The sequence below is a fragment of the Mus pahari genome, chromosome 22 (assembly GCF_900095145.1).
Source record: "Mus pahari chromosome 22, PAHARI_EIJ_v1.1, whole genome shotgun sequence".
In the NCBI taxonomy this organism is placed as follows: Eukaryota; Metazoa; Chordata; class Mammalia; order Rodentia; family Muridae; genus Mus; species Mus pahari.
In genome coordinates this window covers 7,776,571-7,804,189 of record NC_034611.1, presented here as the reverse complement: position 1 = coordinate 7,804,189, position 27,619 = coordinate 7,776,571, and the positions used below count along the sequence as shown (strand labels likewise).

General features: G+C 45.1%; 1 protein-coding gene across 1 annotated transcript in view; it reads left to right on the top strand.

Moving 5' to 3' along the window:
• The window catches only part of Vxn (vexin), a 32,642-nt gene extending 11,762 nt beyond the window's left edge, over positions 1–20,880 (top strand). Inside the window, exons 3-6 of the mRNA XM_021222376.2 lie at positions 3,846–4,044; positions 11,922–11,983; positions 14,654–14,745; positions 18,605–20,880. Coding sequence (XP_021078035.1) covers positions 3,846–4,044; positions 11,922–11,983; positions 14,654–14,745; positions 18,605–18,788 — 537 coding nt within the window. The 3' untranslated portion in view covers positions 18,789–20,880. The remainder of the gene's footprint in view (positions 1–3,845; positions 4,045–11,921; positions 11,984–14,653; positions 14,746–18,604) is intronic.
• The last annotated feature ends 6,739 nt before the right edge of the window (positions 20,881–27,619 follow it).

Below are 27,619 nucleotides of genomic sequence, written 5' to 3'. Positions count from 1 at the left end.
ATTCCAAGTTTCTGGGCTAATATCCGCTTATCAGTGAGTACATATCTAGTGACTTCTTTTGTGATTGGGTTACCTCACTAAGGATGATATCCTCCAACAAGCTCTCAGTAGCCAGCTACTGTCCTGCTTCGAGGTATGTGGCCCTAAGTGATAACCTGGAAAGTATCAAGAGGGCACACCACCACCACCACCACCACCACCACCACCACCACCACCACCACCACCACCACTGTACACCACTATCCTTCGTTCATGCTGGGTTGGGCAGTTAATGCTTCTCCTCTTCTCTTCCCTACCTCCTGCCACACACACGAAGGCCTGGAGAAGAGGCATATCTTCTTTCCCAAAGAGTTCATGTGTCCTTATTTCAAAAGAGGGACCCCTTGGGCTTTCCCATCTGCCTTACAACTGAGTGTGAGACACTCCCTACACACACACACACACACACACACACACACACACACTTATCCATCAGCTCTCACTCTTATCTTGGAAAAATACTAAGACCCAGAATCAAAACATCAAGACTAACTGCAGTGCAAGGTTGATAGCACACAGCACAGCTGTCCATCATTTAATGAGGCTCAGTAAGGAAGAGTGATATTCTCAGAGATCCCTTATAACCCAGAGGGGCAGGACTCAGAACTATTATTAATCTGGCAAACCCAATATGCTGGGTTCCATTATGGAAGAAACTGCACCTCAAGGAACAGCAGAGAAAGCAGCTTATGCAGGGAATAAGCACAGGCAGGCCTTCTCTACCATACGCATGCACACACTGCATTGCACTGTGTAGACAGGAACTTTCCTCAGCCTACCTCAAAAGTTTGCAGGGAACCCATCAAATGACCATTTCTAAAATGCCCAGATCAGGAAAACACAAGCTGGTGATGAATCCTAAATGCTCAGAACACCCCAAGTCCCCCCAATACACACACACAAAGATGTGACTGGGTCCTAAATGGATCTGACAAGAGTAAATGCCCTACCCTATTTGAGACCAAATTTGTGGTATTCAATTTCTAAGTAACGGGCTATTTAAGGTAAACTGAAAGAAAGAGTGACGGCTTCTCTTGCGATCCTCTATGACAAACACGAAGATTCATTCTTCAGAGCACTTTAAAACACTTGGAAATGTGGCCTGAAGACAGCAAGAATCATTGCTAATAACGGGCTTTGATTACGCAAGTGGGCATGACTCTATGCTCAACTAGTAAATGCCAAAGCTTGTGCATAAGGTCTTAGAATGCGGCTGAGTTGGTAGAATATTTGCCTAACATGTGTGCAGCCCTGGGTTCAATCCCCCAGCCTGATGGTACACATCTGTAACCTCAGCATTCTATAGCTAAGAGCCAGAGGGTTAGAAGTTCAAAGATATCTTCAGATACATATTGAGTTGGAGGCTACACAGACCATATAAGGACCTGTCTAAAAAGGAAAAAAATTATTTATATATATATAATTATATATAATTATATATATAAATAATATTTATATATATATAATTATATATATAAATAATTTTTATATAATTATATATAAATAATTTTTATATAATTTATATAATTATAATATATTTATAACATAATATAATATTATATAATTATAATTTTATATAATTATATATATATATATAGAGAGAGAGAGAGAGAGAGAGCTTGAACTCTGGCTTGACCCAAAATGGAGTTATCATATTCTCCATTGATAATCTGAGATGAGAGAGGGTTTTATTGTTTTAATATGCATTTAGTCACTAACAGAAAGCATATGTTACAGGTTTTGCTCATCTTTTCTCTATTTTTTATTACTTTTTAAATTTTTATTGCTTAGTAAAGAGTTTTATGAGCATAGCAATTATCCCTTACTATATGCCATGTTATGCATTATAATAAGCAATACTATATTTTAGTATTTGTTGTTCAACCACAGCTATGACCTGGCTTATCATTGAACCCAAACTAGTACCCTGATATTTATTCTAACAATATCACTAAAGATACAGTTTCCTCCACTGACTTGAAATACCACCCTGTAATCATGTTTTTAAAAGACCATTTACTTTTCTTCGGCATCCCCCTAAACCAACACTATAGTTCTGGGTGATGAATTGAAGGGGGCCTGCCAAAACCTAAACTGTAAGGGCTGAGCCCCTCTGCCTCCCTTGCAGATGCACAGGCACCCAGGAGCTGACACAGAATGGGCCCTTGCAGAGCAGCTGTGTGCAGAAGAAAGTGAGGGAGGTAAATCAAGCCTGGGGGAGGACTGGGCATTACGGAATACTGGGGCTTCTAATGAATAAGCCTCATGCAATAAAGACAACCAGAATGAATGACTCTGTGTCCTGGAAATAGATAAAATATGCAGAATCTGCTCCCTGGCTGCCAAGATTCCCTTCATGACTCCCCGTATTAAGATAAAATGGCTACTATTATTTGTCTCCTATTTTTACATTTAAATAATTTCAATGATTTAAGTACAGCTGCACCTCAGTACCCTCAGGGATTGATTCCAAGATGTCCACAGATACCAACATTCACATGTTCAAGTTCCCTGTGTAAATGGCACACACTACACACACAGTCCTCAGATATGCACTCTACTTTAAATCATCTCTGGCTCACAAATTTACCTAAAGATTATGACATGTTATGAAAACCATGGCATGCCATCTGCTGGGAGAGAAAGAACAGCCTCTGTGTGTGTGCAGTGCAGATTCAGGTTTAAGAATTTCATACAATACTTTGATCTTATCTTTTCCTTCCCTCCAGCTCTTCCCAGCTCCTTCCAAACACATCCAACTCCAAGCTCCTTCCCCCTCTTTAAAACAAACAACAATAGAACATGGAATCAGATTTGTGTTGGCTGACCGACTCCTGGGGAGGCCCACTGGAGTGTGGCTGATATAGCATCACTCCTTTGAAGAAAACTGACTTTCCCTCTCCTCATGGCTGTCAATTCTGGGTAGCCTCTGGGCTAAGTGTGGGACTTGATGCTCACTGCCCTTCCTCCAAGCTGGGTATGGACTAGAGCTTGTGCATGCTGCACAGTCTCTATAAATTCATATGTTCATCTTCCCTGTTGCATCTGGAAAACAGTGGTTCTTACAAACTTTCTGCCCTCTCTCTCTTCGGCATAGGTAAATATAATGTTTTATTAATTTTTTCATACTGTGTGTTTTGACCATATTCATCACCACTCCTATTCCTAACTCCTCCCAACTTTGCCCCACCTCCCAGCTTCATGTCCTTTTATAAAAACAACCTACTAAGTCAACTTTGTGCTGTCTTCGTGCTTATGAGGCCATCCACTGAAGCATGGTTGATCTACCAGAGGTGATAACATTGAAAAAACACAAGCTCTTCCTTCAAGAGAAGCCATCAACTGTCAATAGCTCTTCAGCAATGGGGGAGGGCTCATGATCCCCTCTCCCCTTCCTGCTGGAATGTTAACTGGCTTGATCTTGAGCAGGCAACCACAACTGGGTCCAATCCAGAAAGGGATGCTTACTCTAGTCCTCCCTGACCTCTAGCTCTTACAGTCTTTCTGCCTCTCTTCCTCAGTGGTCCCTGAGTCCCGGGTTCCCAGTTACTGATGTACTGTTTGTGGTTGAGCTCCAGCAGATGATTGTAATGCAACAACCACCTTAGCCTTTAGCACTCTTTTCTGACTTTCTGCTATCTCCACTGACAGTGAAAATTCACTTCCTGCCACCTGGTCCAGACTCACCTCACTGTGGCCATTTATGCATTCATTACAGTTCCCTAGTGGACATTAGGTGGGTGCGGTCCCCAGGCGCTGGGGGACTCTGGAGGATGACTGACCTGACCGTGCTTTTCACCCTGCAGGTGGTGATCGAGTCCGACCTGTACCCACCACCGAGGCCCCTGGAGCTACTGCCTCAACGCTGTGAGCGCAGGGACACAGGCGACCGCAGGTGGTTGCAGACTGGCCGGGACACAGGCGACCGCAGGTGGCTGCAGACTGGTAGGCTGCAGACTGCCAGGCCACCCGGGGCGCATTCCACCAAAACGCCCTCCAGACCTGGTATGTGAGTCTCAGTTCCCCAGGTTCAGGGACCCCTGAGAGCCAGCGATGTGCCTGAGTCAGCAAAAGCGCAGCAACAGCTTATAGGTGTCCTATCCTGTGGTCCTTCCTCCCTGGCAGACTTATTTTTGAGCATCCAACTTTGGAGGGTGCAATGAACAGGTACCTGCTGTTGGATCTGACCTGCAGTAGCAGGAGCACCAACACCTTCACCTACACTGCTGCCGCCTCCTTAGGTGCAGTGTGGGTGAAAATGACTGTGTGCCACGTGCTGCAAAGGTAGCTGCCGCTGTTCAAAAGATGCTCATCATTGTGCCCTGAGCAAGAGTCATGTGGACTAGGAAGAAGCACAGCGCAGGCGCGCGCACGTGCGTGTGCGTGTGCGTGTGCGTGTGTGTGTTTGTGTGTCTGTGCACGCGTGCGAGCGTGTGTATGTGTGTGTATTTGTGTGTGTGCGTGTGCATGTGTATGGCTGACGGCGGTGTAGCTCAGTGAGAGACCTTGAATTCATCCTCAGTACCATAGCCACAGTTATAACAACCAAGCTGTACCTTTGGGGTAGGGGTGGGGGGTGAGACTTTCTCTGAGTAGACTTAGCTGTCCTGGAATCACTGTTTAGACCACGGCGGTCTAGAACTTACAGAGAGACACCTGCATCTGCTTTTCCATGTACTGGAATTAAAGGCATGTGCCACCGCCCAACTGACCAAATTGTACCATTTTTAATTTGAATGACTTAGTAATATATAAAAATAATTCAGGGACAAACCTATTTGAAAACTGGAAACAGTGAAATTACCTTGGATACTAGGTTTTTTGTTTTTGTTTTTGTTTTTGTTTTTTAATGGATTGCACCCTAAGCAATAAAAATAGGATTCAGCATCTAGCTTACTTGACGTTTCTAGTAGTATTTTCTCTTTAACTGATAGGCATTTTTTTTTTCTGTTGTGCCAACAACGTAAAGTTACTCATGTTATAATTCAAAAATACACAGAGAATGATGGCATTTGGGAGGCTGAGACGAGAGAAGTGTCATGAGTTCAAGGTCAGCCTCGGCTTCAGGAGGATAGCCTACCTCAAAAACAAACAACAACTGGGAGTTGAGAGAGGACAACTCGGCTGATAAAGTATTTGTGATATCAGGGCCTAAGTCCAATCTCCAGACCCCACATAGAAAGCTAGGTGTGATTCCAACCCAGTACTGGAGCTAGAGACGGAAGCCAGAGGCAGGAGAACTCCCTGGGCAGCCTAATACAAAAGCTTCAGATCTCAGTGGGAGACTGCCTAAACAAAGCAGATGGCATCCAAAGAAAGACACCTGAGCCTTCATCTGCTGCCCTTCACGCACCCACATACACCAACATGAATACACATCTGTGTATACACAGGAAGGGAAGGGGGAGAGAGGGAGGGAGGGAGGGAAGGAAAACTTTGTCATTAACAATTTTGTGTTTCACAGGAACTGACATGATTCTCTATTGTTCTTTAACAACCTTCTCCCATTCCATGACCCTCCTTTGTTCCAAGTTTCGTTGTGATTGTCATTTGTTCTAATTGTTGCCTTTCCTAGGCGTCATACTAAGTTTCTTTGGTCACATCCTGCACTTAGGATCAAAGGTTCAAGAAGATAAAACTAAGCTACATTTTCAGCTAATGTCGGTTGCATACATGTAAATAGGCTGGAAACATCAGAAAAGCCACCGTCTGACTTGCAAATTAAGAGGAGATAGATTTTTCTCTGTGTCTATGTATATACAGGTGAGTGGGTGGATGCGTGTGTGTGGAAAGAGAAAAATAGGCAGAATAGTCCTCATTGCTCCAAAAATCATAAAGTGAATTTAGTATCCATGCTTCTCAAATTATTGTGGATACAAGAGTCAGCTAAGGGGCTTTCCCTGATGCAGATTTTAATTCAGAAGGACCTTGGCCCACTGATGGATCCCAGGGTTTCGTTTCTGACATGGCACTGCTTTTGCAGCTACAGGGTCAACAGACTGAGTAGCAGGGGTTTAGAAAGAAGTTAATGTAGTGGTTTCCAAAATGGGGTCCTAGGAGCAGCACCTGGAACTATGTTGGAAAAACACATTTTATGTGACTAGGAATTCCAGAACTAAGGTATAGCAATCAGTCTGTGTTTTACACACACACACACACACACCTCAACCATGCTGCAAGGCAGATTGTGTTTTTTTTCTAATCTTCCATTTGACCTACTGCCATCACCCGCTGCCAGATCACAGAACAGAAAAACCAACACTGTAGAAATTGTTTGGATCATGCAAAGTGACATTCCTTGGCAGTCACAGAGACAAGGTACAAAACCAGTCTCCTGATGTAATGGTCAGCGCTGTATCACCTGGCTGTCTAGTTTTAGGGGTCACTTTTATGGTTTTTAAAAGAGTATCTCATGCCGGGCGTGGTGGCACATGCCTTTAATCCCAGCACTTAGGAGGTAGAGGCAGGTGAATTTCTGAGTTCGAGGCCAGACTGGTCTACAGAGTGAGTTCCAGGACAGCCAGGGCTACACAGAGAAACCCTGTCTTGAAAAACCAAAAAAAAAAAAAAAAAAAGAGTATTTCATAATGTAGTCGAAGCTGACCTCAAACTCATGATCCTCCTGCCTCAGCATCCCAAGAGCTAGGACAATGAGTGCATTACTATGCTTGGCTGCTTTCACAACTTTGCAGGTCGTTAGTGTCCTCTTGTACTGCAAAGTCAGTCTTTATTCTGAAGACAAGAGCAATAGGTTATGAAATGGAAAGTCTGTCTAACATGTGACAGTCAGCTCATGCCGGGATGTGCTAGTCAGGTTTGGGTGGGAAAAAAAAAAATAGATTCAGCTGGGCATTGATTCAATTCCCTCAGAACTTCCAATCTGATAGATTCCAGAATGGGTAGGAGGAGTGTTGCTGAGCCAAAGCCAAACCTTGATGCTCTCCAAGGAAAGGCTAGGCACCAGTCCATGGGTATCAACTCTCACTTCCTCCTGTCAGTAAGCTGCATGTCTCTAGGGACATCAGATCTAGGGGATGGAGCTTTCTCTGCACTGTAGGACAAGGCTCTTGGATGCTACAGACGTGTCAGGTAGGAGAGAGGAGAGGATAATTGGAGATCACAGGGATACTATAGGGAGAACCAACTAAGACATTCCCACAGTCTCAGATGCTAGAAAGGGACAGTGCCCACCTCCTGGGCCTGGAAAACTAACCATTTATAGCACTTTTCCCCAGAGATGAACTAGGGCACTTCAGAACCAGCTTATCAAAACAAGCTAAACAGTATCACCTTTTTTACCAAGCATGACTGTCCAGTTTTCCAGAAAGTCTCCAGTTTCGTCCCTACTGCTTCTGTATCCTCCCCTCCCACTTTATACACTAAGCTGGCAGTGTCACCCCCAGACAGCTCTTGCCTTACCACTTTGTAACCTACCTCAAGCTTCCAGCCACAGATCCATCACGTCTCACATATATGCACAATGACAGTGAAGGGCCTCAGCCTCCAGGCCCTCTCCCTCTCCAAAGCTCCCAGAATGTTCTTCCTAAGACAGGGGGGCTTCCTCTGTCATCTCTTGTTTTTCACACTGCTGTCTCTTCCTGCCCAGCTTGCCCTTCAAGCCATGATGGCATCCCATGACCACCTCCTGGGACACCCTGTCCTTACCGTCCTAACCCTGCAGCTTGGGGTTATTCTACCTTGCATAACCCTGATGGCCCAGTCCGTAGTGTTACTTCTGCAGATCTCCATCTCTGTATACAAACTCCATCTCTTCCTGAATTGGAATATGCTGTCCCTCGATCAAGCATCCTCGGGCCTTTGAAAGGTCTAAAGCTCTCTGAAATCATCTCTCTCTGCCACTTTAGTTGCTTTTCTGTTGCTGTGATAAAACACGGCAATCAAGGCAACTTACACAAGGAAGGGTTTACTTTGGGTTTACAGCTAGTAAAGGTTTCTAGGGCTAGTAACCATAAACAAGGATAGCGTGACAGACAGCAAACGTGGTGGCTAGAACATCAGATGTGGCTGAGAACTCACATCTCAAACATCTTAAATGGGCCTTGAAATCAATTGTGCCTGATCTGGAGACAGTTACGCCCTCATTTAACCCCTCCTGTCATCATAAAGGGAGAGGAGGTGCCATGATAATTTCCATGTTCTAGTTGGGGAAACCAAGGCAAACAGGAAAACAGGAAACAGAGAGAGCAAGCTTGAAATAACACAAGTCTTTAAACTTCTAAAGCCTGTTCCCAGGGATATGCTTCTTCCAGCAAGGTTACCCCTCCTAAGCCTCCCCAAACAGATGTACCAACTGGGAACCAAGTATTCAAATGCCTGAAGATATAGGAAACATCTCATCCAAACCCCCACATCTGCCTTCAGAGTGATGGTTAGGTAGCACCAGTGCCTTAGTTTCCCCAACTAGAACATGGAAATTATCATGGCACCTCCTCTCCCTTTATGATGACAGAGGGGTTAAATGAGGGTGTAACTGTCTCCAGATCAGGCACAATTGATTTCAAGACCCATTTAAGATGTTAGACTCTACAATGCTCAACCCCTTTATGTGAAATGGCATAGTAATGGCATATAATCTATACACATTTGTCTTTGTCTACTTTAAATCTTCTGTAGATGATTACTTAAATACCTCATGTGATATAAACATTATGAAAGCTGTAATTATACTGCATTGTTTAGACTAGGGCAATGAGGAAATTAAGTATGTACTTGTTCAATACAGGGTTTTTGTTTTTTTGTTTTTTGAAAGACAGTCTCATGATCTGTGGTGTGTCTTGGATTCACTTGCTTTGAACTCTTCCTCCTCCCACTTTCACTTTCCAATGTTGGGATTACATGGATGTGTATGCTACCATGCTACATGCAAGTATTACCATGCCTCCATATATATTGAATCCAGGCTCTTTCCTGTCCTGAGCAAGTCCCCTACCACTGGACCAAACACGCGGCCCCACAAATGCAATATTTTGAAGTACTTTTTGACTATGAATGTGGGGCCTACAGGTAATGAGGCCAGCCATCATTGTGCAGTTTATACCCAGCTCAATGCCTGGCACACTTTGAAGATAAACTGTTGATACTAATTATCCAAGTGTACCACTTACTGTGGCTTGATCTTGGCAAAGTTAAAGGGGAATTTTCCTAGACCAACTGAATTTAGTAGCATCTGTCTTTGGGTAAAACCATAGGAGAAAAAAAATGATTCATGAATTAGGCAACTCTTGGAGCAGCTTCTTCACTTAACCAACACCACTGGCAGGCAGCATCTACAGAAAGGCACAGAAAACAACCCAGTCAACCAATGAGACAACTGGTGCTCATGTAACCAGTAAGTTGCTTTCAACCCAACTAGCCAGCAAGCCATTGGATATGTGTAACCATTTAAGCTCAGCTACTATGATGAAATACTGTTGGGTTGGGTTTTGGGCATACTCAGTCCACTCTAAAGTTACCTACAAAATATACAGATCTGCATGGATTCCTGGCATCCAAACTCGGTCACCAGATTTGCATTGCAGGTACTTTTACCAAGCAAGCCATCTTCCAGCTCCTACAATTTCTTATATAGGCATGTATATGATGAAGTTGGAAAAGAGAATATGAGAGAGGAAGATGAGATCTAAGTGAGGGAGGGAGCAGGAAAGGAAGGCAAGCAAATATGAGATGGAGCAGACAGGACTGGAATGAGGGAGAGGGGGAGACCAGCAGGAAGATCGAGGACTAGAGTTGGAAGTGGAGGGGGAGGGTGGGTTTGAGCAAAGTACACATGAAAGTGCCATAATAATGAGACTCATTCTTTTAACCAATTTCTTGTGAGCTGAGGTCTAAGGAAAGTAGGAAGTGCTGAGGCCACATTCTCTGAGCACCTACTGCGTGCAGACACAGTGCTAAATGCTGTGTTTTAGTGGACTTAATTTTTCCAGTGGTTTGAGGCTCCAAGCAAAACTGACCAGAAAGCATACATACTTTCTTTTCTTTTATTAGATATTTTCTTTATTTACATTTCAAATGCTATTCCGAAAGTTCCCTATACCCTCCCCCCACCCTGCTCGCCTACCCACCCACTCCTACTTTTTGGCCCTGGCATTCCCCTGTACTGGACCATATAAAGTTTGCAAGACCAAGGGGCCGCTCTTCCCAATGATGGCCGACTAGGCCATCTTCTGCTACATATGCAGCTAGAGACACGAGCTCTGGGAGTTCTGGTTAGTTCATATTGTTGTTCCACCTATAGAGTTGCAGACCACTTCAGCTCCTTGGGTACTTTCTCTAGCTCCTCCACTGGGGGCCCTGTGTTCCATCCTATAGATGACTGTGAACATCCACTTCTATATTTGCCATGCACTGGCATAGCCTCATATGAGACAGCTATATCAGGGTCCTTTCAGCAAAATCTTGCTGGCATGTGTGTGTCTGGGTTTGGTGGCTGGTTATGGGATGGATTCCCGGGTGGGGTAGTTTCTGGATGGCCCATAGTTTCGACTTAGCTCCAAACTTTGTCTCTGTAACTCCTTCCATGGGTATTTTGTTCCCTATTCTAAGGAGGAATGAAGTATCCACACGTTGGTCTTCCTTCTTCTTGATTTTCTTGAGTTTTGAAAATTGTATCTTAGTTATTCTAAGTTGTTGGGCTAATATCCACTTATCAGTGAGTGCATATCAAGTGACTTCTTTTGTGATTGGGTTACCTCACTAAGGATGATATCCTCCAGATCCATTTGCCCAAGAATTTCATAGATTCATTGTTTTTAATAACAGAGTAGTACTCCATTGTGGAAATGTACCACAGTTTCTGTATCCATTCCTCTGTTGAGGGACATCTGGGTTCCTTCCAGCTTCTAGCTATTATAAATAAGGCTGCTATGAACATAATGGAGCATGTGTCCTTATTAACAGTTGGAACATCTTCTGGGTATATGCCCAGGAGAGGTATTGCTGGATCTTCCTGTAGTACTATGTCCAATTTTCTGAGGAACTGCCATACTGATTTCCAGAGTGGTTGTACAAACTTGCAATCCCACCAGCAATGGAGGAGTGTTCCTCTTTCTCCACATCCTTGCCAGCATCTGCTGTCACCTGAAATTTTGATCTTAGCCATTCTGACTGGTGTGAGATGGAATCTCAAGATTGTTTTGATTTGCATTTCCCTGATGATTAAGGATGTTGAACATTTTTTCAGGTGCTTCTCAGCCATTAGGTATTCCTCAGTTGAGAATTCTTTGTTTAGCTCTGTACCCCATTTTTAATGGGGTTATTTGAATTTTCTGGAGTCCAGCTTCTTGAGCTCTTTGTATATATTAGATATTAGTACCCTATCAAATTTAGGATTGGTAAAAATCCTTTTCCAATCTGTTGGTGGCCTTTTTATCTTATTGACAGTGTCTTTTGCCTTACAGAAGCTTTGCAATTTTACGAGGTCCCATTTGTCAATTCTTGATCTTACAGCACAAGCCTTTGCTATTCTGTTTAGGAATTTTTTCCCCTGTGCCCATATCTTCGAGGCTTTTCCCCACTTTCTCCTCTATCAATTTCAGTGTCCCTGGTTGCACACATACTTTCTATATCTGCCTCCTGCCTGCACATGTGTAGCCTCCTCCACTCTGAACATCCCACAGTGGCATGCTTCTCATAGCTGTTGAACTGCATTGAACTTAGTTCCAGCTTCCTGGAAGAGTGTAAGGGGTGACCCCACTTGGCAGTTAGCATTGCCTGCCCAGCATCATAGTCCTTCACCGCTTGGTACAAAAGCCCAGAGAAACTCCCTCTTTGACTGGATGGCTAGCAAGATAATTGATTCAGGAGCAGAGGGAGGCAGAACTCTGAGTACAACTGAGTAACATCTCTTCTGTTCAATCTCACAGTGGGGATTTCTGAACCCAAAACTTCAAATCTGTGTGGGAATCGAGCATATGGGAAGTCACTGGTAAGTAAAATAAGCCAGATTTATTGTATGCGCTGTGCTCGAAACTTCTTGATATGTCTTCCTGATGCCAGAAAGAGAGAGTGTCCATGGCCTGGGCTGAGGGTTGTTAAGAAAGCAACACTGTGGTTCTTTGCTCTTGAAAACAGCCACTCTGGGTGCTTAGGATACATTACTGTCTGCTCCTCTTTCAGAACCAGAACTCAGTTCACATGCAAACAGAAGCCGTGACTTGCTAGCATCTCATGCTTTGGGGGAAGACACAAAGGGTCTGGCCACATAGCAATGCCCAATTAATTCCCAGGTGCAGCTCTGGGGTAAAATGATGTAAAGTTCTCTAGCATTAAGAGGGGCTGTATCACAAGCCTAAAACGCATGGCACTGCAACATTTGCTTACAGCAGACTCGGTGTCTAGAGAGGGTTCTCCCCTTGCCTTGCATTTGGATTTGTTCTGGTAAGTGTTTTCTGTTCATACAAACAGAAGCATTGCAGAAATCTTTCTTCTTGTGGGACACTAATATCATCATAGATGCTCCATTTAAACCTAGTTACTGCAGAGAGCCTCCACTTCTAAACACCATCGCACTACAAGATAGGTAGGGCCTTAACAGACCAGTGTAAGTCAGGCACAAACATTCAGTCCTTAACAACCAGTCATTTCAGGTCAGGGTACTTCTGGGAGCACCCTTTATGGGTCAGATTCACTGAGACTTGAGGACTGAAGGGTAAGATGTATATTAGAAATCAATATCAGTCTTGAGAGAAGAGAGTTAGGTTAGGTGGAAGGAGCAACTGAACTAAGATCCAGGCTTAACATTTTCATGTGTAGGCTCTAAGGTTCAAGTTGCCCATACAGATGCGTCTCAACGGGATGCAAATGGCTCAACTTTTGTCTTCCTTCCTCACTCCATTAGGGTGTGTAGACTATCTCAGAAAGCATGTGACTCTGGGCAAGGTGGCCTGCAGCAGAAAGACACTTTCCTACTCTCTGCTCATCCTGAAGTTGAACAGTTTGTCCTGTCTTAAAGAGTGATTAGGGGACATGTCCCCATATTTATCTCCACCTTTTCTTCATACTCTTCTATGGTGTGTGTGGCGTTTCCTCTCACCTAAGAGAGACAGTGATGAGTGGGGATCGTCTCAGACATAGCAGGCTCTAGCAGCGGCTGCTGTTCAACATGAAAACTAGAAGAGATGCCAGAAGCATTCAGGGCCAGCCCCTCATCCTTGTGGAACAAATTAGACAGATATAGTATTTATGATCTGGACAGGAGACCTAATCTAAGGACTGCAGTAAGGTCATTATATAGGAAAAAGTACACAAAGGGAATCTAATAGCCTAGGATTCCTGATCCCAGGCCCCAGGGTTAGATTGTGTCCTTGGCAGATAAGCAGCTGTACCAAGGAACCAAAGAAAGCTGGGGTAGTACAGGGTGCGGGTGAAGATAAAGAGGTACAATCAGCATTTACATGGGCCCGGAAAGAGCGGAGCTATGCCCCATCACTCATCCGATGCTCGTTGTGCAGAGGCAGGAGAGAGACCCAGGGCCTGCCCATCTAAATCAGATTCAGTGCTGACATGGATGAGATAGGACTAAGGAAGAGGCAGGAACCAGGTATTCCCTCTGAGAGCTAAGGAGTTATGGACTGTTAGCTGAACCATAGGCATGATAAGGACTAGCTAGGGAGAGGCCACAAGGTGGCACAGTAAGTCTGCACTCAACCTTCCCCACCCCAGGACAGGGGTAAATAATGATGTCCTTGACCTGGAATTTTTCCAGAGATTTTGGGAAATGTGGTGACTTAACGTTTTGATGAGGCTTGGAACAGAAGAACAAAGCACAGTATATGCCCATTGATGAAGCAACTGCTGGACTTAGCCCTGATTAGGCCATCAGTTAAGTTTCAGTTCAACACAGGGATGAGGAAGGACCAGTCCAGATGCTCCCATTGGTCATGCAATTTGTCTAGGGACCAAAACAGTAACTAGAGAACTACAGAAAGAAAAATAAAAAGTGAGACGGCATGATTTATCACATAGTCTATATAGTGCTGTGGGGACCCTGGGACAGACAAAGGTCACCTGTAAAGGGCAGAGCTCCAAGTCAGCCTTGCAAGACCTCAAGGAGAAAAAGGCAGAGTCAGCCTGAGCCTTCCCTGCTGATGTGTTGGGTTGGGGATGGTTCCAGAGTCCAAGCAGGACATGGACAGTGTAGCAGTCCTGGGCACAAACAAGGCCTGAGTGGACCGTTGTTGGGAAGGTGCAAGAAAGCAAATGGAAAGGCTAGTACTGGTGCGGGCAGCATGGTTTAAGGCAGACTCTACAGGATTGAGAGTCAGACTCCAGCAGTGGAAGGGAAAGGGTGACATCTCGCTTGGAAGATTGAATGGCTTTCTCTCACATGTCTGTAGGCTAGTGGCTCTTAAAGTAGAGTCCCAGGACCAACCGTTTCACAGACTTTGTTCAATTCAGCGATCCCAGGTAATGTCCAACCTGCTAAATCAGACACTGTGGGTCTGGTACCACAGACGGCCTCCGTCGCGTCTGAGACCCACTGAGGGAAGACTGTTGCCTGGGTTGGAGGATGGTACCTTTAGACAGCCCTCTTATAAATGCCAGAGTGGGAATGTAGCGCCATCCTTAATTCTTTCCCCATTTCCTTGAAATGCAGATTCCTCCAGTGGCTAGGATCTCGGTGAAAGCCCCAGCTGGGGCGGAGGTGGCAGCCAAGGGCTCAGAACATGGAGCTGTTCTGGGAAGAGGGTAAGTCTACTGCTTTTCCGCTGCGCTGCTGCCTGCACAGCTCTCCACCCACCCACCCACCCTGAGCAGGAGAGGAGCAGGTGGCCAACTCTTCACACACTGATTGTGCACAACAAAACCCGTGGTGGCTGTAAATTACCTTGTAATGAGGCCCGAGATCCTCTGTCCAGCTACCTCACATCGACTGCTTGCCTGGGATTAAGCTGGAATACTTTTCATGGTTTCCACCTCATTAACACCGCTCTTGGGGCTTTGTTTAATTAGATGAATGTAATCAGGAGTCATATCCAGAACCTCTGTAGATGGTGTCAGGAATGATTTGTGAATTCTTTTAGGGACCCTCACCCACAGGTAAAAGAAATGTGTCAAATCGTTTTCAGGCCAGGTTTGCAGCTCGGAGGTCCAGCACCTGGCTAGCTTGTGTGAGGTCCTGGCTTTCCTCCGCCCCCCTCCCCCCCCAATGCTGCAAAACAAACAAACAAACAATAAAGCACAGGTTTTGTTTTGTTTTGTTTTTTTTAAAGATTTATTTATTTATTATATGTAAGTACACTGTAGCTGTCTTCAGACACTCCAGAAGAGGGCGTCAGATCTTGTTATGGATGGTTATGAGCCACCATGTGGTTGCTGGGATTTGAACTCTGGACCTTCGGGAGAGCAGTCGGGTGCTCTTACTCACTGAGCCATCTCACCAGCCCAAAGCACAGGTTTTTAAATAAACTGTAGCCTCAGCCCCTGTTAAATAGCCATCTGATAAAAAAAAAAAAAAACCAGCCTAAGATAGCAAGAAGGTTATTCCCTGAATACCCACAGGCCTTTGGTACAGCCAGAGTCTGCAAGTCACCATGGGCAGTTATGCCTCAATAACCACCTTCTACACTGCAGGTTGTGACAATGGGGTTAAGGTGATGATGCAAAATGAAGGCTTTGGACTCAGATCTGCTTTCTAGCCTGGCACTTCCACTGACTGACTCTGGCTTTGAGCAAATCATTCTCATGAATTTAAAAACAGAGAGGCCAGGGAGGTGGCTCGGTGGTTAAGAGCAGCTATCTCTCTCACAGAGGACCCAAATTTGATTGCCAGCATCCAAGCCAGGCTTCTCATAACCACTTGGAACTTCAGCTCCAAAGAAATCCAATGCCTCTGGCCTCTGAAGATATCTCCACTCATGTATACATGCACACATAAAATTAAAATAATAAAGTAAATCTTTAAAAAAGAAAAAGAAACCCGTAGTTGTACATGGTGCTGCATGCTGGTAGCCCTGTACTTGACGGGCAGAGACAGAGGACCAAAGGTTCAAGGTCCACTGAGCTACTCACTGAAACTTTGTCCCAGAAAAATGCATATATACAAGCAAGATAAAAGAAGTTCCAGTCGGGCGTGGTGGCGCACGCCTTTAATCCCAGCACTCGGGAGGCAGAGACAGGCAGATTTCTGAGTTCGAGGCCAGCCTGGTCTACAGAGTGAGTTCCAGGACAGCCAAGGCTACACAGAGAAACCCTGTCTCAAAAAAAAAAAAAAAAAAAAGATAAAAAAAAGTTTTCTTGGCCATTCTAAGACAGGAAATTCTGGGAATGGTCCTGACCTAAGTCCATCTCTATGTCTGTATTTAATACTTAATTAATGCTTGCTTTAAATCTCCCCAAAAGAAGCTTTCTTGAGTGTCCATAATGGAAATTAGGTGAAGTCATATGTAGAGCCAGACATGATGATATAGTCCATGCCTATAATCCCAGCACTCGGGAGACAGTGGCAAGAGTGTAAAGTCATGCCTGGGCTACATACCAAGGTCATGTTTCAAAATACACACCAAATAAAGAAAGAAAGAGAAAGAGAGAAAGGAAGGAAGGGAAGAAGGAAGAAAAGAAAGGGGAAGGAAGGAAGGAAGATGGAGAGGGACAGAAAGAGAGAGAGAATGAACCCTGCATGGTGGTTCATACGTATGATTCCAGAGGCAAGGGAGCCAGAATTTCAAAGTCATCTTGGCTACCATAGTGAGTTTTAGGCTAGCCTGGAAAACAGGACACCTTGTATGAAAAGAAACAGAGAGGAGGGCAGGTGTAGATCAGGTATGGAGCATATCTTAGTTAGGGTTTCTATTGCTGCAATGAAATAACATGAGCAACTTCCCAAGAGCAACTTGGGGAGGAAAGGGCTTATTCAGTTTACACTTCCACAGTGTAGGAAATAAGGAAGGGAGCTCAATCAAGGCGGGAAGCTGGAGGCAAGAGCTGGTGCGGAGAGTGCAGAGGGGTGCCGCTTAGTGGCTTGCTCAGCATGCTTTCTTAGAGAATCCAGTCCAGGGATGGCACCATCTCTATAGGCTGGGCCACCCCCCATCAATCCCTAATTAAGAAAATGCTCTACAGCCAGATCTTATGGAAGCTTATTCTCAGTTAAGGTTCCCTCCTTTCTGATGACTCTAGCTTATTTCAAGCTGACATAAAACTCACCAGCATATAAAGCATATAAAGCAAACTGCTGACATTTTTTTTGAGAAACATCTAATTCAGTGATTGGGAAGCAGCAGACTCAGGACACAGACTAAAAGAACATCTTAATCTATTTTCATTTGTTAATTACAAAATACCACCAAGTGGTATATCATAAAGAAGAGAGATTAATTTGAGTGTAATCCAGTGCCAATGAACTGTACCCAAAGACGGCTTCTCTCTAGACAGAGTCCAGAGGTTATGCGGGACAATTACACAACCAGAGACAGGAAAATATATGAGAGATATATTCAAGCTGGCTTTTATGGCAGACCCATTCTTGAGATAATATATTAACCCAAGAATCGGTTAATCCTTTCATGAGGCAAAACCTTAATCTAAAAGGTCCTACCCTGGTTTTTCCTCTTTTTATTTTGGACGCTGGGACTGGAATCAAAGCTTGCATGTGTAAGGCAAATACTCTTCCACTGAGTTGTATCTGCAGCCCTTGTTTGGTTTTTAGTGTTTGATATTTGACTTTCTCATAGCATCATCCAAGCTAGCTTGGAACTTGAGATCTGCTGTTTTTGCCTCCTAAGGTCTGAGAATACAAGTGTGGTCCCTGATCACTCCATATATTAAATGGAGATTAGGTTTCAAGATGAGTTGTTGAAAAGAAGACCCAATCAAAGTATAGCTAATATTGACCAAAGGAAGTAAAACCCTGGGAGTTAAAGCGGGAACTTTCAGAATGGAGCCCTTCTGAATGTCAGAATTCCCCTAGAAAGAATTGTAAAAGCCAAGTTATGTGCCATTTGATGTACTGGGATTTAACTGGGGGGGGGGGTGTTTGTTTGTTTGTTTGTTTGAACTCATTTGGCTTGGATTTTATTTGTTAGCATTTTTTTTCCTGAGGGAAAGTGGCTGTCGTGGACTGCTCAGGTAGACCAGAAAGACTATGTCATGCCTTGATGGAAGTTTAAGCTTTCTAGGCTACAGTGCTGCATTGTTTCTCTAAACCCAGTCATCCCTCCCCCACCTCACCTGCCTATCTCTATGCTAGAGATCAAATCCAAGCCTTATACAAGTTGGGCAATCACTCTACCGCTGATCTACCATCCCATTCCTCAGTGATTTCTACTGGTTAGGTAAACAAGACTCAAAACATAAGGAAAGGAGCCCAGATCCCATAAATCTCTGTGCTCATGGTCATCTCTTTGTACCCCATCTTAGATGAGCCCCAGAGACATTCCTGTGGGTGTTGTACAGTGACCCTCCAGCTATGCAGGGCATGGTCACAGGATGGAGGAGGAGAGGAAAACTCTGGCTGGACACTCTCCTCAAAGATACAACTGAAGTCTGGCTCAGTGCAGTAACTGCCTTTCCTGCTCCATCCCCACCCCACTCTTTGGTTTTCATTTAGATCCAGACACCTCAAGAAGATAGCAGAAGAGTACCCAGCCCTTCCCCAAGGAGCAGAAGCCTCCCTGCCATTAACAGGCAGTACTTCCTGTGGCGTCCCTGGCATCCTACGAAAAATGTGGACCAGGCACAAGAAGAAGTCTGAATATGTGGGAGCCACCAACAGCGCCTTTGAAGCCGACTAAACTCGACATTTCATAGGCACCTTGCATTGGCCAAGGTTCAGAGGAAGATAGAAGAGTCGAGGACTGGGACTGAGCCACCCTCCCCTCTGCTGGTTGCTGGTCCAAACACATCATCATTCCTTATACTCTGACATGGGGCATGGAAAGTAACATCCTCAGAAGGCAAGAAAGCTGTTCCTCAGAACTGCTAAAGCCATTGGTTTTAAAGTCATATTGGTCAATTATAAAGGTTATATCACTAGGCAAGGCTATACCAAAAGCAAACTTTCCTGGCCCGTTTAAAAGGAAAACAAGAAGGCGGTTGATCTGTCTTCTTTGTGAGTTTTCCCAAGACGTATGGTTTCTGGTGTAAATGTAAAAGTTTGATTCTGAGGTACTCAGAACACAACAGTTCTTACTTTTCCCATCCCATGTCTGTTTTCCCTTGATGAAATACAAAAGGCTTCATCTTTACTTTGTTCTACTATCTACTTAACAGCAACCATTGCTTTGCTAACCGTGGGCATGACTGCATGAACTCTCTTCTTTTAGGTGCGTTCTTTTCTATAGAAAAGCACTTAAAATCCCAATGTTAATTTTAATGTCCAATATTTTGTGATGTGGCGCAATTGGCCAGCTTTGTACGGTGACTTTTATCCAGAGAGCATTCTCCCTTCGTCGTCTCTTCTCACAAAACCTCTGCTAAGAAAGCACTGTGGTCCCCAACTTACAGATCGGGACACTAGGGTATCTGGATGACAGTATGTGACTTGCGGGACCGTCACCAGGTCTGAGCTTCTCTAAAAGAACTGATTTAAGAAAGTCTTTAAGTGGAGAGAAGAATCTGACAACGTAGGAACAAAGAAGTGATTCGAATGAAATACATCATTGTGCATCAGATAAAGACGGGTGCAGAGAACAGGGATCCGAGCACTTCAAGAGGTTCAGACAGGAGGGTCACATGTTTGAGACACGCCTGCGCAGCCTAGCAATGTCCTGTCTCAAAGACAAACAAAGCATGCACGCACACACGCGCACAGAGAGAGAGAGAGAGAGAGAGAGAGAGAGAGAGAGAGAGATTATGCATAGATGAAACCAGAAAAAATCGCCATTTTTGTAAGTTGCAACAGCTGAAAATCAAATTTCCTGTGGCTCAAACTAATATTTACTATCATTTAAAAATGATCATGTAAGAAATAGTGGTAATCAAAGCTATCATTTGTTAAATGCCTACCTGCCCTGTGCCGGGCACTGTGTCGAACACCACGCATGAATTAACGACTAACTTGGGTGAATTTTTCTCACTGTATATGTTGATACTAACTCAAAAAGGTTAAGTGATTAGATTGAAGTCACCTAACTCTAGGTGTCCAACTTTGATGCCCATATTATATCTTCTCCTTCACACAAAATAAGGAACAAGGAAGGATGGAAATCAGCAAAGAATCTTCCTCTGCAACGGCCGGGGAGAGGCTGCCTGGAGCGCAGCGTGGAGATGCGGTATCAGAGTGCGGAGATTGTTTAGTGGTATCTGCCTGTGAAGTGGGCGGTAACATAGACCTTATATATTTCTCAGCTGCGGCTTAAATTCTGCCCCCCCCCCCGGAAGTCCTGTTCCCTAATTAAGAGGTTTAAATTAATCCAACCTTCTTAATGAAAGCAGACACTCTGTAGTAAACTCTGCCCGAAGATTATGTTGCGAATCCCCAGGTCTTGGCACAAGAGCGAGTCTGAACGGTTTGGGTGTCAGGCTTGCTTCTGCTGCTCTGTGGATTCCGCTTCCCTGTTCCTGACGCTCTGGATAAACTGAAAGACGGCGGTAAGTCAAACCCAGACATCCAGGCTCTTGCCTTGCTGACTGCTGCCCTTCCAACTCTGCTTTAGACCCCTGAGCATCTGACCCACATGTCCAAACATAGTCTGGACACTTGGGCATCCAGTGCTTTGTCCCAGCGAACCATCTAATGTCACATACAATATTAAGTTGGAATCCAGAACAAAGTTAGGGATAAAACATGTCACAGAGCCTCCAACGGTTGAATTTATTTAACTTAAAATTGATGTCTTAAATGAGTGTGTGTGTGGCACCTGGAGATTTATTTTATATGTAGACCGGGACTCATTTATTTATCTTTAATTTAATTATTTCATGGTGAAATGTTTGCCTTATGTAGAACATTTCATTTGGCCAATTCAAATAAAAATAAAGGATGCCTTGTTAGTGACATTAATAAACCACTTGATGATTGTGTCTGCGGCTCCCTCGCTCAATGAGAGAAGGTTTGCACAATGGGAAAGATTTATGCGTGGTCCTCACTGCTCCCTGAAATGAGAGGGAATCCAGCATGCTCTTTCCATCCTGAGGCAATGTCTAGGTCTGACATCACAGGCCCTGCCTCCAGACAGCACCAGGGCCTCGGCTGAAGGGAATGACTGAACGAGCTATAATCCCAGGGCTTCCCTTCCGCCCTGCTGCTGAGGCGTTTCGGTAGCACCCATAAGTTCCAGGGTCCCAGTGACCCTCCTCAGCCTGCTGGCTTCTCCTCTGCCTTGGAAAAATCCAGACTTCCTCCTCTGTGCCCACCTCATGCCTCCTTGCTGGAGACTGCCCCCATGACTCACCACAGCACAGCCACCCACAGAAGAATGCCAAGGCTGACTGCCGACTCCCGGCTGGCAATAACCAAGATTGGAGTCTGCTTGAACCAGAGGCAGGGTTTCCAGGACATGTAGGGTAATAAAATGGCCTCTGTTAGGACAGAGGCCAGTCACACACTTCCGTTCTCACTCTGGAGATACCCCACCCTACCCAGCACCAAGGTTGCCTGGAGCCGGCAGATGGGCAGTGGGTAGGAAAAGCAAGGCAGCCAAGACAAGTTTTAAAAAGGAATCATGTGACAGGTCGTCTCTGACACAAAGTTGGCAGGGACAAAGGGATAGACAAGGAAGAATGCAGGCAAAGAGAGTTCTCTGGAGAATTAGAATTGGCACTCCATCTCTAACGTCGCCGGAATGGCATCCTCCTCCAGGAAGCCCCAGAAGTTCCCGACCAATGCATCCCTGCCTCTCTCAGGGGACAAGGAAAAGACTGTTCTGAGGACTAGCCCACACACCTGGTCATTTGATTTTTATTTTGTCACATGGGACCTGGGACACAATTTGTTATCTACCAATATACCCTCTGTTGGGTAGGAGCAAAAAAGTAGAGAAATGGCAGCAGACAAACCTAACACGCAGCACCATTATGGAGAGAGTAGCTAAGCTTGTTATAGACTGTACACTCCTGGCCCTTGTTGGAGTCTGTAGAGGTATCCAAGCGGAAAGGCTCTTACAACCCTGTTTTCCCCACATCTCTCAGACTTCTAGGCCAAACACAAGCTCCCTTTCTGGGATACCACATCCCATACTTCACTCCTCCCATTTTCCTCAGTACTAGGATTTAATTCAAGGGTCCTCCAGCACTAGGCAAGCATTGCTGGGTCACAGATGCAGCCCTTCCCTATCCCATTTTTAAAGTCTATTTTGAATCACTAAGCTACCTGACTGACCTCAAGTTCGAAGTCCTCTTTCACAGGGCTCCCAAATAGCTGGGGTTATGAGCCGGGGTCACTGTCTCAAGCGCTGGGCCCGAAAGCACATTTGCCATAAGGCAAACTCCCCCTATCACCAGCTGACTGAGGCTTTGCTGAAGGGGCCTACATTTTCAAGTAGAGCAGGTGTCCTGGAGTGCTGAGCAAATGCTGACCCATATTTGGAGGTCTACCCACAAAGAAACAAAGTAAGCGTTCTTTTCAACCACCCGATCTCCAGGGCTGAAGGGGAGAGCCCCATCTCATCATCCTGTGTCCTGTGTGACACTCCATTGAGCTAAGCATTCCACCAGCCAGGAAATGGAGGGATGGGCAGAGGGTTGGGGGAACATGAGGGGCTCATCAGCAGCTCTCACTAAATAGAACACAGCTATTTGTAACATACTAGATTCTCTAGGTAATGCTCTAAGAACACACATGTCCCCCAGATGCCAAACTTTAAATAAAGACAAGAGGCAGCACAAACTATGCCAATTGTTTCTTGGTACCACCCAGGACTAGCTCAAACCAAATCTAATCAGTGAGAGCAAGCTTGTTTCTCTCTGTTGTCCCTTTGGCTCAGCAACTTTCCATAAACACACACACACACACACACACACACACACACACACACACACACACACGCTTTTCAGTTCCCTTCCTTGTTTTCCCCACACCTTACCCCTTGACCTCAGTAGGGCCTCAGACCCCAATACTCTGGACAGCCAGGACTCTCATCTCCTCCACCCAAAGTCTTAGATATCCCATGCTCTGCACTTCCAACTGGCAGAAATCCTAACAATGAGAACTTGAGTGACTATAGAACCTCATGCAAATTTCTGAGTTCACTTTGTTCATTGGTTGGAAAAGAAAATGTCCTACCTTCCTCCTTGTCCCAGAAATGATTAAACAAAATTACCTGGGCCAATATGCAGCTGATTGGTATTAGTGTGGCTACTCAAGTGAGACTATTGGAGCACTTCCATACTAGCTAAAAATGTCTGGGACTACCCCTCGCCTCCCTCCATGTTGTCCCTGGTTACTGAGCCCCTCCCTTAGGGTTCTCACCAACTTCTCTGTGGATAATAGTCTTGGACAATACCCTACAGGCTAGAAGGATGGAAGGTTCCATGAGTATTATGGCCAGTATTCATCCTTGCCAGTCATTTGCCCAGGTTCTGCCAGTTCTTAAAAGCTGAGCTGTCCTAGAGGCAATGCATTAGAATGTGCCTGTCTTACAGGCTGGGGTATAGGCTACATAAGCATGAAGTGGATCAGAGCAAGAGGTTACCCCTTACATCATTATGGGTCATAGAAACCTGAGGGTGATTGGAGGGGTAAATCTGAGACTCAATTTCAGACTAAAAAGTAAGATTTTAAATTCTTTACACTCTCAGCCTCACACCCTTCTGAAGCAAATGTCCTCTATAAAGAAGACAAGAAACTGTTAGCAGGGTCCCCTGCCATTCAGCCCAAGAGCTGTGGACCCCTGACAGTGTAGAAACTGCTGCCAAGTGGGAGACTCTAGGTGAGAAGCCGGGTGCCAGACCCCACCTCACAGTGGTGAGTCTCCTTGCTGCCTGAGTTTCTTTGAGCCTCTATTTTGCATTCAAATGAAATTACCTACCCGATCCACCTCACAGGCTGATGAAAACTCAACAGAGCCCAAGCCTAACCGGGCTTTGCAAATTTTGAATTGCATTAACATATGGTGTGATAATCCGCCCCATTCAGAAGAAACAGGGCTGGGTGGGGAGCAGTGAGTGATTCAGTCAGCGAGGCAGGGACTGAAAATAGAATCATTTCCTGAGCCAGGGTCCAGGGTTCTCTCTCAGAAAAAGGTGGGCAGGGGAAGGGCTCCAGGCTGGCTGAACGCAAGGCTCTCCATTTCCCGCTGTAGCATTTGGGCTGATCCTGCAGCCCCAGGTGGTCACACAGTGTGCAAGGTCAGTACGGGCCAGTGACCCTTGCTTGGCTCAGAAGCAAGACGTGGGTGGTGACGAATTCAAAAGAGTCTACTTGCTGCCAACTGCTGCCTTTGGCCTCTTGCCTGCATTCCCTACCAGCAAAATTAGTCCTCAAGTGAAACTTACAAAGTGCATTGGCTTAGGAGACCACAGGCTCTTGTCTGTCTGCTCCAGCTCTGAGGAAGAAGGCCCACCCCTGCTCATTTAGCCTCACTAGACTTCAAGGCAGACCCTAGGACTGAAGGGCTCCTGAGGAGTCAGGTCTGATGGGAAGCTTGCTTGGTAAAGTATAACCAGACAGAGATTTGGTACTTCATAAATAAGCCCTCTGCACCACATTCTTGTTATTCATTCAGGCCAAGTAAAGCAAGACAATAACTCAAGAAACAGTGACCTCACCAGGAAAGCAGGCTATGCAGTCTCACACACATGCCTCACGGCCACAAAACCAGGAGACTCCATTCCGTGAAAATTCCTCTGTGCTTGCTGAGTAGCAGGGACAGTGTGGAGGCAGGAAGGAGAGAACCCTCTTATCTACAGAGACCTCTGGAATGAAAGGGCACTTCACACACACACATACACACACACACACACACACACACACACACGCGCGCGCGCACACGCATACACGCACGCACACACACATGCACACGAGGACCTGTCCCTTTGTCACTTTGTAGAGACACCAGAAGGAAGTCAAAGCTGCTTGTCATCTTCATTCTCCAGGGCCTGTCTAGGCTCTTGCCAGCAAACTGCTCTGCAGCTGGATGCCATTGTAAACTACGCTTCCCCATCTGTGGCATGTTCTTCCTTAGGACAGGGCTAAAGATGGAGCTTAGGGGAAGTGAGAAGAAAGATGCTTCCTGTTCTGGCTACTTAGCTCTGTTCTCCCAGGCCAAGGAGGAGTGTAAAGGGCGCTATTCCTAGCTCTGAATCCTCAGGTTAAAGCCACAGGTCTTCTGTGATTCCTCTCTGGGTTCAGTAAACTGTTGCATGTGAAGACAGTTAACAGGAGCTGATGTATGGAGTTTACATGTGGTAGGCTCTGAGCTAAGTGCTTAAAGTACCTCAGCTCATGTGATCCTCCATCCAAGAAAACATTATGGACTTTTATCTTCCCTATAGATGATTAAAAGGTCAGAAGGACCTTCATGTTCCTGATGAGAGCCGAAATTTCCTTTTAGAAAGAAAAGGTTGCTTGTGCCTCCAGAAGGCTGGAAGCCCAGGAAGGAGGCCAAAAAGGGCCCTCTGCCAGCCCATTACTCAGCAGGTAAGCAAGCTAGTTGTGAAAGCCAGTGGCTCAGTTGTCATCCCCGTGTCCAGGGCAACCGTACAAACAGTGTACATAACACAGGTCAATGCCCCAGCCTTCCTGACATAAAAAAAAAAAATCCCCTATGGCACGTGGTGAGAGGGGGCAGGGTACAGGGAAAGCAGGTAGGCTTCCTGATGATGTGAGAACATACCTCCACCTGAGGATACTTCTAGCCTCTTTGTTGCGCTTTGGCAGTGCTTGTGCAGAAAATAAAACCACTGGCCCAGTTCCCACTTCAGTTATTCTTTGAGTGTGGAGGCGGTCTCCAGGAAGAAGGGGCTCCTGCACCAAGAAACCTGTATTTGTGACAAAGGTTTCAGAAACATGCCCCCTTCACAATTCAATGCTACACTTTGCAGTGCAGATCCTGCCTTCTCTCAAAGAAGAGAAAAAAAAAAAAAAAAAAAAAGCAAAAGTCATCTAAAAGTAATAGAATTTAGCAGTGTGAGAAGAAATGATCAGGACACAGATCCTAGAAGAAATACATGGAGAAAGAGATGTGGAAGTCTGAGACAGCAGAAAGAAAACAATGGGGGAAAAAAGAGAATTTAAAGAAGCTCACAGTGAGGGCTGCAGGGACAATTCAGCATTGGGGGAACTTGCTGTTCTTGCAGAGGACCCAAGATCTCAGCGCCCATATTTTGGGGATCCCACACCCTTTTCCGACTTCATAGGCACTAGGCATGTACTTGGTACACATATATGCACTCAGGCAAGCACATGCACATGGCACAAAAAATAAATACGTATTTATTTATTTTTAAAAAGAAGCTCAAGAGTGGCTAAGCAAGATCATGTTGATGTTGAAATCAAAATCAACTCACTTTTCAGCTTCCAAGACTGGACACCAAGTGGGCAGAGACAAAGCATGTTTTTATGTGCCGCCGTTCATGAAAGGTACCAGCATACGAAAATTAGAAAACTATGTGACCTGTGTGGGTATTTATATGTAGTTACAAGAAAAGAAAACAAAAAAATGACTGAGAGAGAAGTAGGAAACATTTGATCTGGGTATTGAAAAGTGAGTCCAGTTTTGCCAAGAAAAGAAAGAACAAGGACCAAAGGACATCCCCAAGTCAATGAGAAACGTCCTAAGAACCCGAGAGCCTCTGCTTTCCCACCGTTTGTACTGACCTTGTACTGACCCATTAACTGCCAGCCAGGCAGTTGGAGCAGTTGATGTCACACAGCCCTAAACACTGGTCACATCAATCAAGGAGCTGGTGCACCAAGTCACCAATGACCATCACCAGCAAGAACAGCAGCAGCAGCTGACTATCCATGGCCAGAAATCACTTGACCCACCTGTCTAATAGCACTTGGCCTTACCAACCAATGCCTTCGTGGTGTCCCTGACTAGGGGCATGACAGGGTCTCCTAGCTGCACTTCAGATGGAACCAGAAGTGAAGAGAGAACTCCAGCTACTACACTGGTGTCACACCCTGCTCAACAGGACAGGCCACTGAAAGCAAAGCCCACCAAGTACATCCATGGTTACCTCGAGAACAGCAATAAGAAGTCCGTCTTTGCAAAAATCTAGGGCAAATGTTAATCCAGACAGGATACCAGAGAATATAAACAGCACAGTCAGGGATGGCCCAAACCAATCCATACACTCTAATAACTGAAAGCAGCTTTAGCATCTCCATTATATTATAAAGTCAAGATTTAGTGACTAATAATAATTGAGTTTGGCAACAATAGAACTTAACTCACACTCACTGATTCAAAATTACACATCCTTTTCTTTATAAGCATAAATTAATAACTTATTTCACAAAGGAGATGTGATTGAGAAAGAAAATGTTCAAAGAAGACTGAACTGCTGGGTGATTTGCAATCTGCTACTCACCGATCAATTAAGCCTCAGCATGGCAGAACCGCCACTGGCAGCTACCCATCCAACAACTATCCTGAAACAGCAAGACAATTCAAAACTGCTAAGTAATAAAGAATGGTCTCTCTCTCTCTCTCTCTCTCTCTCTCTCTCTCTCTCTCTC